Source organism: Melopsittacus undulatus, chromosome 1 (genome assembly GCF_012275295.1).
Source record: "Melopsittacus undulatus isolate bMelUnd1 chromosome 1, bMelUnd1.mat.Z, whole genome shotgun sequence".
In the NCBI taxonomy this organism is placed as follows: domain Eukaryota; kingdom Metazoa; phylum Chordata; class Aves; order Psittaciformes; family Psittaculidae; genus Melopsittacus; species Melopsittacus undulatus.
In genome coordinates this window covers 43,600,901-43,614,030 of record NC_047527.1, presented here as the reverse complement: position 1 = coordinate 43,614,030, position 13,130 = coordinate 43,600,901, and the positions used below count along the sequence as shown (strand labels likewise).

General features: G+C 40.1%; 1 protein-coding gene across 6 annotated transcripts in view; it reads left to right on the top strand.

The window, feature by feature from the left end:
- DTNA (dystrobrevin alpha) overlaps window positions 1–13,130 on the top strand; it is a 229,615-nt gene that overhangs the window by 129,396 nt on the left and 87,089 nt on the right. For 5 of the 6 annotated variants that reach the window (XM_031052812.2, XM_031052814.2, XM_031052809.2 and 2 more), the window contains exons 1-2: window positions 1,069–1,153; window positions 5,268–5,348. In XM_031052812.2, the coding sequence (XP_030908672.2) occupies window positions 1,069–1,153; window positions 5,268–5,348 (166 nt within the window). Of the gene's footprint in view, window positions 1–1,068; window positions 1,154–5,267; window positions 5,349–13,130 lie in introns of those variants that run through there. The other variant, XM_034060178.1, reaches the window with a different exon arrangement.

Here is a 13,130-nt window from a genome sequence, read left to right as displayed (position 1 = left end):
AGTGATTGCCTTTCTTTCTCTGAGAAATAAAAGGAAACTGGTTTTCTATCCCGAGTCCTTTGGTGATGGTAGGCTTCAGCATCCAGTAGTTTAAACCTTCCTGTTATATACATATATGCATTTGCCATGGGACATGGCAGAATATTTTGGGTTGCAGATCTCTGCAGATCTTGTCCATTATATCCCAGGTGGTCCAAACTTGTTTTACACAGTCTAGTTGAGATTAGGATGTAGATTTAAATGAAGGTCAGAAGCCCTAACCAGACTTGGCAGGGAGGAAAGGATATTGGTTTGCTAGAGTAAATTACCCATAGGAAGTGGTGATGCTGACACTGGTTTCATTTTTTTGAGTGCTGCTAAAGATATTTATCTTTATTCTGAAGGCTTCAGTCTTTTATGGTTTGAATGCTGGCTGTGAAGGAAGCCTCTCTTTCCTCTATGCTCTATCCAGCAGTAGTGCTCTTCAGAATAGTCTGAAGATTTTTGTATCTGAAAACTGAAGGAAAATATATTCTTACTTCTGGGCTTTTTACTAAAACTCATTTAATCAGAGATGTACTGCCTTGAATTTGAATGAATATTTGGAGTGTATTTGCTTGAGTAAATGGAGGGTATTATGTTGCAGAGTAGAGATATAGTTCTTGTTTTGTTATTTTTTGTCTTCTCCATCCAGAACTGGCTAGAAAGACATGTTCTAAATTATAAAATAATATCCAAATCTTTTATGATTTATTCTCTCTTACATAATTTAAACTGAAGATTCCTTATTTAAGAAAACCTAAAATGAATTTCAGAGCTTGCGTTATGTAAGTCAGTTACATCAAGCAGAAAAACTGAACATTGCCTTTGGGAGAGAGAGGGAGAAGGGGGAAACAAATGCTTGAAAGCACAGTCTGGGGAATGGAGGACAATTTGGGAACCAGGCTCTCTGCAAACCGTGCTACGGAGAGGCTGGCAAAAGGCACTGGGTACACATGGAGCACCAATCAACCTCAGAGGTTCTCCGTGATTGATTACGGATGCTTATGTATGTATATTCAGTCTGGGAATAATGCTCAGTATTTTCACATGATTTTGTCTTCCAGAATGATTGAAGATTGTGGGAAAAGAGGAAATACCATGGCAGAAAGAAGGCAGCTGTTTGCAGAAATGCGTAAGTACTTCCTAGAAATGTTTTGCTGTGATAGACCAAGCCAGTTGCAATGCAGTATCACTAAAATTTATACAAACTTCCCATGCCAGGTATCTGATATCTCCATTTCACAAATGGTTTAATATTGTGATACCAAAATTACAGGACAATGGGCTGATTTGACCAAATGGCAGAAGAGAGGGATTTTCTATATCAGATTTTGTGGTTGTATTATTTTAATCAGTAGCTCCTTGAGATAAAAATGCTGCAATACAGGTAGCAATGAAGAGGGATAAAGGTCTCCAAAATACTACATCTTCTGGTGGAAGTGCCTGTAGTGAGTTGACCCCAGCCAGCTGCTAAGCACCCAGACAACCACTTGCTTAATCCCCAACCAGCCTCCAGTAGTATGGGAGAGAATATAGGGAGAGCAAAAGCAAGAAAACATGTGGCTTGAGGTAAAGACAGTTGATTAAGTGACTGAAAGACAGAAAAGAATGACAACAAAACCCAACAGCAACAGACGATGTGAAGGTGGTCACTCACCACCTCGTGAAAGCAGACCCATGCCTAGCCAGTCTGCAAGCAATGTCCACCTTGGAAGACAAAACCGCCTACCCTCTACTTTGTCTACTCTGGTTTTATTGCTGAGCATGACATTAACAGTATGGGCTATCCTTATGGCCAGGCAGGATCATTGTCCTGGCAGTGTCCCTTCCCAACTTCTTGCTCACCCCCAGCCGACTCGGGGAGGGGACAGAGTGGGGAACAGAAAGGCCTGCAAAGCCTTTGCTCTGCAAAGCACTGTTCGACAGTAGCTAGAATGGTTATGTGTTATCAACACCTTTTTAGCCGTGAATCTAAAACACAGCACCATGCAGGCTGCTATAAAGAAAATTAACTCCATCCTGGCCAGACACAGTATAGGGATTCATATACTACATATCCCACTTCAGCACACTTTTCATAGTTTCTAGTGAAGCTTTGTGTTCCCTGCAGAGCAGTGTGCCAGGGATGTATTATAGTAACAGTGTTCCTGCCATTTTCTTGGCAGTCATCTCTTACAACCAATCCACCATTTCTCAAGGAAATTCTATTACGTATCAAGATTGAGACTGTTACCCTGGTACTAGATTTACACAAGTTCTGTCTGTAATTACTGAACTTTCTATTATTTGTCCCCTGCAACATAGTAAACAATGACAGAACATCTCCCCCATCTTTGGGGGGAGACTGAGATGAACACTGCAGGGGCTTGAGAAACTGTGTACACTGAAAGTCCAGGACTGTGCTGATGAATGAGATGTGCTCAGGACTGTTCTCCAAGGGTGAGCCCATGGGTGAATGAATGCCCTATATCTGCACTCCTGAGCTCTCCAAATTAAGGACTTCTCATTCATATGGCCTGCTGAGAATGGTCTTGGTCTGTTCCACTGTGTCCATTAGGTCTGTTGCGCCCTGGAGTTATTTCAGTTGTCACAGAAAGCTTGCTGTTGTAGCTCAGATGAGTATTTCTCTTGTCTCTTGTGTACAACATCTTGGACCAGTGGAGGGAGGGGTTGTTCTTTTGCCAGAAGAAAAGAAGAAAAGGAAAACCAAGAAAAAAGGATGGTGCCAGAGCATACTGTTCATTAGAATTATAGACAGGACTTGAGCTTGTATGCACTGAAGTCAGTAGCACAACTTCCATTAAGGTGACTTACCTTGAAACATTCCTAAAATGGAAGATAATTACTTAAGACTTTGCTATGAGGATTTGTGGTTTGTTCCCACAGATTTGAAGGCTGTTTTGCTGTTGGGTTGTTCTGGGGGAGTTAAGAAGGTGTTGGGAAAATTTACAATTAGTAGTTGGAGGCAGAGGAGGGACTGTTTTCCCATACTGTACACAAATAGTTGTCTACTATTTTTTCTTTCACATTTTAGTATTTTGACATATTTTCTTGAGTCTGGTTTATCTTGTGCGTGCTTCCCTTTGTTATTTGCCTGCCTCCCTTCCTCCTTCTACACAGGCACACAGAGAGCTAGGTTCCAAATAGATAAAAAAACAGCAGTCAAAGCTTGCAGTGTATCCCTTTATTGTTTTTGCAGACTGCGAACAGTGTTACATGAAATGAGCATATTCAAAGGAAACAGAGTGAAGTAGTGCCAGTGGGCAAAAAGAAGAAGAGGCCACTGGCAATCCTGTAGGCAAGTTGCAAATTCACAGTCTCATGTGCTGTGCTCAGTCCTGCACATCTTTCCATTTGTTTTTCAGGGTTTCCTGTGTAAGTGAAGTCACTCTTCCACAGAAGTTATTTGACAAATAGATCTCTGACTGTGGCAGAATGTGAATCATGATAAAATTAAATTGTCTGTTCCAGGGATTAATCAACAAAAACACCTACTCCTTAAATAATAGTGAAATAATACCATTCACTGTGTGTGTAAATAGTAAAGATTAAAAAAAAAAAAAGGAGAATAGTCTACTTAAAAGAGTCTTAAGCAGACTACAAGTTTGTGCATTTGGGATTAACACTGCAACCTCAGCAGCTCAGTCAGCAAGAGCCTTACTTTGCTTTGCACCTTTTCATCTTGTTAAAAAGCTGAAGTTTTACAAAGGAGCACTGGAAGTTTTTATTAGTAGCTTTCACTAAATTTAAGAGGGAAAACCTTAAATTTATATTACTTATCGCTCTTATTTCAAAAGGAAAGACATAGTGTTGCAGGTATTATCCTCCCCTTTGCCAGTAAAGAAGTTCTCCAAAAGTTGTCAATGAAAATACTAATGGAGAAGAGAAAAACCTGTGTAATTTAACGATAAGGCATATGAGGAGAAAACCAAAAAACTTTCCAGAGCTGATGTTAAGTAGTTGCAGGTACCTTCTCCCAGGAGCAGATGGTGTTAAGACAGGTAACTGGCAAAAGGGAGTAGCTGGGACCCCTGGGAAAATGGTGTCGGAGAGTCCAGTCATTAAAAGAGCATATTCTGGGGAGAGGGGATTGTATCATTCTCATTTTCATCTTACAGGTCAGAGCACATCTGAAAAATTTGGGTCCAAAGGATAGGAGATTGTTTAAGAAAGTGTGGGTGAACAACACCAACATGGCCATATGTACAACAGTGCAGCTGAGGGGGCAATCTAGTAATGTCAAGAGGAACCTTAAAGAGGGAAGCATTTGTAAAAACAGGGCTATATTCCTTGTAACTTGGTGCCTTGCTCAAGTGAATAGAACAGTTTTTACTCCTGTTACAGGGCCAACCACAAAGAAAGAGCAAACACACAAAAATTTAATTGAATGCGTTACCATGAAATGGGTGGTAAAATTAATAAGCAGATGTGTATTTCATAGTCCATATTGTAGCTATGAGGCAACACTTCATGTAAGACATACCAACCAAGGAGAAAGATTTAAATCCCAATCTCCATGTCTACTTGTTGAGGTTTTGGGGAAGTGTTACAAGGGGAACACAGCAGCAGGAGACCTAAAGACACTGCCAGGCTTTGCCCCCATGCTAGTCCCTCTGTACCGTGCATGTATGTGAATAGGCACCAGTCAGTTTATACCCATTTCCTGGGTAGCTGTGCTGGAAACATTGCCAGGGCCAAGCTATGTGTGAAGCACAGAGCTGAACCTCTGAGATCTCTTGCAGAGGACATACTAAAATGGAGAAAGGCCTCACACCTTTTGCATTAATTTTGCCCCTTCTGCAGATCGCCATCAGTCTTTTTATTATGGCACGGTAATTTTTCTAATTCAGTCTGCTGGCAATACCTTGTTCTGATCTGGCATGTCAGCCAGAGCTATTTGTTATGAGCTTTGCTGTTAAATATTAAAATTAGATGGAGGTTTTCCCTGCTGATGGAGCCTGGCCAAGTGTGTCTTTTAGCCTGCAGCTTGACCAGATTGTTCATGAGTGACAAACACAGCGGGCTGACTAATCCCTGCCTTCCTTTATAAGTCTTTTAACACTATAGCTCCTGCCATTCCCCTTTTTTCTCCTCACCTCTTTCCACTCTCCCTGCAAAGGCAAGAGCCTTCAAAATTGTTAAACAGAGTCAGCTCATGTGTCCTCTTTGTTCTGTGGCTTCCCTACTAGCTAAGATTCGCACAGGTCACATTCCATACAAATGTTGCTGTTACTCTCTTCCACTAGGGGCTCAAGATCTGGATCGCATTCGTTTGTCCACCTACCGAACAGCATGCAAGCTTAGATTTGTTCAGAAGAAATGCAACTGTAAGTATGCTTCTTTCATATACTATTGCTATTAACTTTCCACTACACTCCCCAGTCTGTCCTTCACGTAAGTCACAAATGGGGTCTCTGATTCAAAGGACACTAATAAGAGTGTCTGGGCAGATTTTAGATACTAACCTGTTTATGTAAGGAACTTGTCTCAAACATGCCGATGATTTATAGTTATAGAAGTGTGAGTCATAGAATCATAGAATAGTTAGGGTTGGAAAGGACCTTAAGATCATCTAGTTCCAACCCCCCTGCCATGGGCAGGGACACCTCACACTAAACCATGATGCAAGCCACAGCTTGAATTAAGAAGTATTTTAACCACATTCTCCAATTTTCTTGTAAAATAATATTCATGGGTTCCAGCAAGATCCTGCAAATTAAATGCTTTTATAGCAACTCCATGAGAAGAAATGGTGGATCCAGTCCTTACCTATTTGGAGTGCAGGGAAGTAAATTCAGTGTCAGTCAGCCCCCTTTTTGCCAGAATGGCAGCTAGAGACATCTCTTTTAAAACGGTGAACCTGCTTATAATCTCTGTACGTCTGTCTTCCTACATCTAGGCTTCATTCTTGAGGAGTTTCTCACTTTATTGGTGACCATTAGCACGGTCAGGTGCTGTGAACTTTAAAGGGAAAATGCATATAAAATCTGTAATGGTGTGTATCCTTTCTTCTCTATCCAAAATAGTGTGCAAATACTATGGTGGGTTTTGGTTTGTGCGCTTTACAGACCTTTTCACACCAAGTCAAATAAGAAATCCTAACCAGGGCAACTCTTGGCAGCAGCAGCAGGAAGAGGAATAATGCAGAGAAAACGAGATTTTTTAGTCTCCATATCTAGCATGACAGCGTGGCTACTCTTGTGCTACACACAGTAGTAAGTAGTTAAGAAATGCTCACTGTGGATGGAGATTAACTGCCCTGGAGAGAGTTCCTAGTTTTGAGGTTACATCTATCTGCGTTATGGAAATGTTTATCTTATGCTGTCCAAACATACTGGAGAGGCCAAGTTGTGGTGGAAAAGACTCTGGAGAATATTTATTGGGTTATTAGCTATGCAGCTGGTCATTTATCACTTCTGCAGCACATTTCTCATGTTTTTAAGTGTGCTGGAGTATGAATTGAAAGATTAGTATCACATTATAAACAGGCTGCCAGACACAAAACCCAGGAGGGGTTTAGCACCTGCCCAGCAGCTGGCTTTTCCCATTCAGGAGGAGATACATTGAATGACACTATTATGTTGCATTCAGTTGTTTTATTTTGTTAGAAATTTATGTGTAAGAGGATGAAATTTTCACTTCATGGTAACAGGATACAATAGTCTGAGGTGACAAAAGTCTCCAATTAAGTTGACTGTGATAGCAAAGTCACACTAATTGCTTTGAAGTTGTGAATGCTCCATCACTAGCTGTGTTCAAGGCCAGTGGGAGGTGTCCCTACCTGTGGCCTAGATGATTTTAAGGTCCTTTCCATCCCAAACCATTCTAATGATTCTATGATAACTGCATACAAAGCAAATAAAAAAACTTTGCAATAGGAGCATCTCTCCCATGAGAAAAGGTGGAGAGAGTTCAGGTTGTTCAGCTTGGAGAAGAGTTCGGACAGACCTCATTGTGGCCTTTCAGTTCTTAAATGGGACCTGTAAGAAATATCAGACCTCCAGCTCATGTCAGCTACTTTTCCCTGCAGAAATTGCCATTATGCACCACCCAGTAGTAATTTCAGGAGAGAGGAAAAAAAGGGAAATGGGGGAAAAAAAAACCTTTCTGCTGCATCTGAGGTCTTTCATTTAGAGGAGAATTTAGAAAGAAAAAGCTCAAAGCTAGTTCTGTTCCACTCCCGGGGTATAGGACCTCCTGTCACTCAAGCCATCCTTGTCTTCTTTCAGCTGCACTCTCCTATGTGTCCTGGCACACTAGTTCAGCCTAACTGGAAAAAAATTGCTTGGAAAGGGTGTATTTAAGGGGTTCTTTTAAAGAGCTAATTTAATAAATTGCAGGGAACTGCTCTTGGCTACAGGCTGAAGGTATGAAGATGGAAGCAGCTGCTCTGAGAGCCAGAAGTGGCTATTCCAAGAAAAACAGAGTAGAGGTTTTATTAACATCATCTTTTATACCCGAAGGTGCCTATTACCATAGACGGTCATGGGATATCATTTGAAAGGCAGCTATGCTTATCATAAACCGGGCATTGTTTGTTTCTGCTGTCTTTAATGCAGACATAGGTTCATCTCCTGGCCTCCCTTTGTGAATTCTTCTCTCAGTACGAAAGGGATGTTTTGCTAAAACTTTCAGGAGCAGGCTGGATTTTACTGGTAAAGTAGGCAGTGTGCAATAAGCAAAAGTGCCTTCATATTCTAAGAGCCATTCTCTCTTGCAGCACTTCTCTGAAACTAGTTAAGCTGTCTCGCCAGAGATTATAGAGGAGGTGACAGTCTACCACCATTTACCAGAATACCACTACATGTGTTGCACTTGGAGTACTAGCACTATTGATCAAATTAATTGCTCCAAGGAATTATTTCATTTTTAGAAGAGGAAGACTACTTTAAAGATTTTTAGCCAACAGTCTTTGAAATTGCAGATATATGTTTTCTGCTAATTCTAGAAAACTTGTTAAAAGTATTTCTTTATAAAAATTTCTCCAAGTGTTTAAGCCAAGAAGCAGTTTAAATAAAATCAAAGTGAGAAGAATCAATATCAGTCATTGTAATTATTTGTCAAACAAGATAGAAACTAATGCAGTCCAGCCTTGTTCTTCAGAAAAGCAAAAAAATCTTCTTAAGAACTCAGAAAATGATAAGTAGATAAATTGGGAAAAGCTCCAACATTATCTGTCAAAGAAAAAATCCTTCAAATTTAAGCATTCTCCTTTGCCTGTGTTAATGCTGCAAGTAAATATCGGTAACACTTCCAGATTATTGTTGGCACACCTCTGAATCTGCTAAGTGCCAAAACATGAGATGCAGTATGTGGCAAAAGTCCCAAAAGCAGGAGACCCACAACACTGTATATTCAGAAATCCTGAAAGCTGTGCAGCTTTGTTAGTTCACCATGAATATGAACTGATTTTAAGGTTCTCTGTTTCTGCTGACAGTTTCTAAATATGAAAGTAATGAAAAGACAAACTTTGTAGGTACCTTTGAGGATGTGGTGGAAAGAGAAAGAGGTGATTGCAGGCTACTGGCTTCTTACCTTGCAGAATCCCTGTAGCAATGGTCCTGTTGCAATAGCAGTAGTCTTCTCTTAGTTACAGATACTAACACAAGATTATAGAATCATAGAATCACAGAATGGTTTGGGTTGGAAGGGACCTTAAAGATCATCTGGTTCCAGTGCACCTGCCACGGACACCTTCCACTAGACCAGGTTGCTCAAAGTGTAGATACCTCTTCTGTAACAAAAAAAAAAAAAAGGAAAAAACAAACAAAAAAGAAATACTAAAGAAGTCTTGAGAAGATCTTAAAATTTGGGTATAAACAATTCCATGTGAATGACTAGAGCCTTGGCCAGATGGACCCTGAAGAAGACACTGCTGATGGCTACCTCATCTTCAGATTCCAGAATGTAAGGCAGGAGTGTGTAATCTGACTGTGGCTTCCCTACTGGATCATAGTGGATATAGTTGAACATAGTGTAAGAAATAGCAGCACCCTAATCATTGGAGGTTAAATTTCATTATTTGGGATAATCAAAGCAGATAGGAAGCAGGTACAGAAAACTGATCAAACATGCTACAGGTTTATTCCGGTCTGTACTGTATAGAGTGTACAGTGTGTATAGCTGACTTCTTCGTCATCTAAATTTCCTGAATGTGCTTTAAAAGTGGCCCTAAATGGTGCACACTGTAAGAATCAAGGAGAGAGGTGGAAAAAGTACAGGTGAGCAACATGAGCAACAGTGACAGAACTTCCAAACCCTCTAAACAAATGTAGGTCTGACAGAGTCAAATAGTAGGGTGTAGTCCTTCAACTCCAGTGCATCAGAGTGGGTTCTGGAGCACCCAGTATACATTCTTACCGTACAGAATCCCACTCAGCTACTTACCACTAGGAAAATGCCATCTTGACAAGGCTGGTTTACAGCTGTTTATCCATAGCACTCAAACACAGAAGTGTAAATAGGCTTTCCCCAAAAGAAGGCATGTAGGACCAATGACAGCAGTTAAACGTCTCTCTCAACGTTCACCAGTATTCAGGAACCACCAAAAAGCACAATTTATAGATATCCCCAGTGATCACTGTGCAGTTGGTTTATTTTCTTATTTCATTTTCAGTGAATTTGTTAAGAAACTGAGATGAAATACATGTTCACATTCAAATTCCCTCTGGGCTATCTATGGTGGCAGCAGGAGTAGAACATAACAACATATCGTAATCAAAGCCATTATACCATTAAACATCACTCACTAGTACAGAACTGTACAGCTGGAAAACTACTGCTGTCCTTGATGAACTTTCCTGTGTTGTGAAATTATTCTATGACTCTGGCTGCAAAAGCAGATTTTGCTGATTTCCCTAGATCAGAATAAATCATTGGCAGTTGAAAGCTTGGATCTAAAGCCATGCTGGTGACAGTAATGTGTAGCTTAATTAATGCAGAAAAAAAAAGGAGCTTGTTTCTCTGGCAGTTTAATGTCAACACCTTGGGGTTTCAGTGTCTTTGTTTCACCCTTCAATATTCTTCTGTGTGACTGGGTTTGGGTTTTTTTTGTTGTTGTTTTAGGGGTTTTTTTTGTATTGTCTTATGCAAGTTTTAGTACAGCTGTTTCCACAAAGGCAACTGCCATGACTGTGATGGAGACCTTGTGAATGTCTAAGGCAGCCACCTCCACCCTGCTCTTCCTCCTACCTCCTCTGTGCTTAAATAGTCACAGCTGAAGCATGTAGGCATGTCAGCTTAATTTCTATACATGCTTTTGGGTGGCCCCTGAGCTCATCCGCCTTTTTATATTTGTTTTAAGTTAGAATAATTTCTCACCCTCTTGAAATATAAGAATTTCCCACTGAAAATGAATGACATGATATTGTAAACATATCATATTTAGATGCTTTTCTTAAAGCTTTTTTCCGTCTGTGCTCTTATACCTCCTGTGATGGTGCAGCAAGCTGCTGAAACTGGTTTTATTCTAGAAGCTGACAATTTGGGTATCATATGATGAGATCAGCCTCTGTGAGCTCCTGGCCTCCATCAGGATGGCAAGCACTTTGATTTAACCTAAATAAAATTACTAGGGTTTGCGTTTGGGGTTAGTTTTTCTTGTATACTGTGCTGGCACTTTTATCCCACCTCATTCAACATGCTATTCACCACAAAATGAAAAGACACGGTACTTGGAGTAAAAGGAAAGGATGTGAAGTTCTTGATTCCACGCTGGAAATGGTGCTGTGACCTTTATGTCTGGGTTCAGTTTTCTCTTCTACATGACAAAATCTGCACTGATCCTTCATATCCAAAAAATGTTCCCTAAACACAAAGCTAGAGGGTGTTCAGAAGTGTTGATGCTTAACCAACAAATCTTTCATCTTTATATATTAGTTGATTTAGGAAGTGGCAATGCTTGTCATTACTTGAGCAAGACCTCTTGCCACCATAGGATAAAGACATTTTTTCTCTGAGTCAATGAGTATTTATTTCATTTCAAGTGACATAGAGTGCACAAGAAATGCTCAGTGGTGAAATCCTTGGTGTGCAAGTATCCCATGAAGATCCTTGTCATGGCAGGAGGCATTCATTATCAGTACTCTGCCATTTACTTCTCAAGGACTGTATAGCCTATGCAGGTTTGAGCCTGTCCCTCCTTTTTTTCTCAGGATGGCCATCAGAAACAGAGCCACCAAATTATCATGATCACAGAATTGCATAGATTAAATAACATAATCTTTCATCACTATAGGTTCCCATGGTTGGTGCAGTTTTCTCATTGTTGGGTTTTATTCTGTTTTTCATTCTAACATGGAAGCAATAAAGTGCAAGATACATTCAGGCTGGGTCACAGAGCAATCAAACTGAATGACAAGCAACGTTGCCTACTTGAGAAGTGCAAAAGGTTTGCTTGGCTGCAATTTGAAACAATCTGCTTCTTGAATTTGTGATCGTGGCATTCTCATTCTTCTAAACCCTCAGTGATCAGTCTCCTGTGAGATTTGATTTGCCTAAAAATCCTACAGTTTGGGAAAAAAACAAACACCAGTTTGAGTTATTTTTATTCTTCTCTCTTCACTGTCTTGTTTATTCTGTTATCTGCTTATTATTACTACATAAAGATAGAGGCTGGGAATATTAGTTGTGTTCTTTGTTTTCTATTTTAACGGAAGCTGAGTCTTACAGTTCACTTACAGCAAATTACATTATTCACATGGCTCAAAGAGATACAGCTTAAAAAAACAGAAAAGCACGGTGTATTACAAGAGTCAGGATACCATTGTGTAGGTTACTAATTCTGGTATCCTGCAGTACTTGAATAATGGAAAGAAAGATGAGTTAATGATTTAAAAAACTTTTTTGTTCCTTTGTCTTTACCAGCGACTTTAGAGACTAAATGCTTCTGGAACTGCTAGTACTGTTCCATATGGGTTTCCAGGCAACTATGGGGAAAGGATGCATATATTATACATTCTGCATCAATTATTTAATCAAAAGTTCAAAAGGGCTTGATTTAGCATATTCCCTGCAGACAAATCCTTCATAAGGATTTTAGTCTGTAAGTGTTCACTCACAGCACAATATCCTGAAAATGGGTTCTGATTTTCCTTTCCTTTTAACTGTAAAAGTTTATTAATGTACTTGACAGATCATAATGACTGTTAGAGAGCCGACATGTCACCTGTATATTTGGCATGTTCATTGAGGGACTGATCTTCAGCCTTTTCTTCAATATTGGCACCAAGTGTTACTATTATTGTGTAAAAGGGTTGTGGTATCACAGATGTCTCTGAGTATTTGCTCTTAAAGGCTACCTCTGCAAGTCTGTCCTGTCAAGATTTATAGAAGGACTATCAGTGGGTATTTGCAATTCATTTTAATGTCAAAAAGAGTGAACCAAGCAAGGATATGTATCTTAAACGCTCACACTTTCATTTGCTCAGAGATTGAATTTTCAAACATAGCCATGATTCCAAGTGGCTCCTGTTAAAAACTGAATTGCAGAAGATTGTCAGCTACTGTTATTCTGTCCTTTATAGGGAAAAATGGCTCCCTTTGAGTCAGAAGTTGACAGACACATAGAGTAGGCCATGTCCCAAGCATACCCACATGCTGCCCTCTGCTATGCTGGTCCCTCAGCCCTGCCTTTTTGCAGGCAGCTTTTGTAATTGGATCATAGCTGAAAACCTCTTTTTACTGACTTCCTGAACTTGGTGAAAACTGCCATTTAGTGTGCTATTTCCCATGGCTTTCCTGATGCAGGTTTGAGGTTGGACAGTCTGTTCTGTTCCCTGCTGATGTCTCTGAACATCTGCTACTAGTAACAGGCGTCAGTCACCCTTGTCTGCCAGGCTGTGGATTAGTTACCCAAAACTAGAAAGTTTCTGCACCTTATTTCGCATTGGTGCCCCTAATCAACAATTCAGACAGAAGAAAATGGACTATTATTATTCACTTAGGACTTTTCTAGACAGACTAAAACTTGCAAAATATATACATACAGTGTCATGGAAACAAACTGATCTTGTGGCAATCACTGTACCTTCTGAGGGATGCTGCTTTTTCACATGAGAGCTTTTTCTTCTTTCACCCTCTAGTTTTTACCCTCAGACTGTACTGTTATT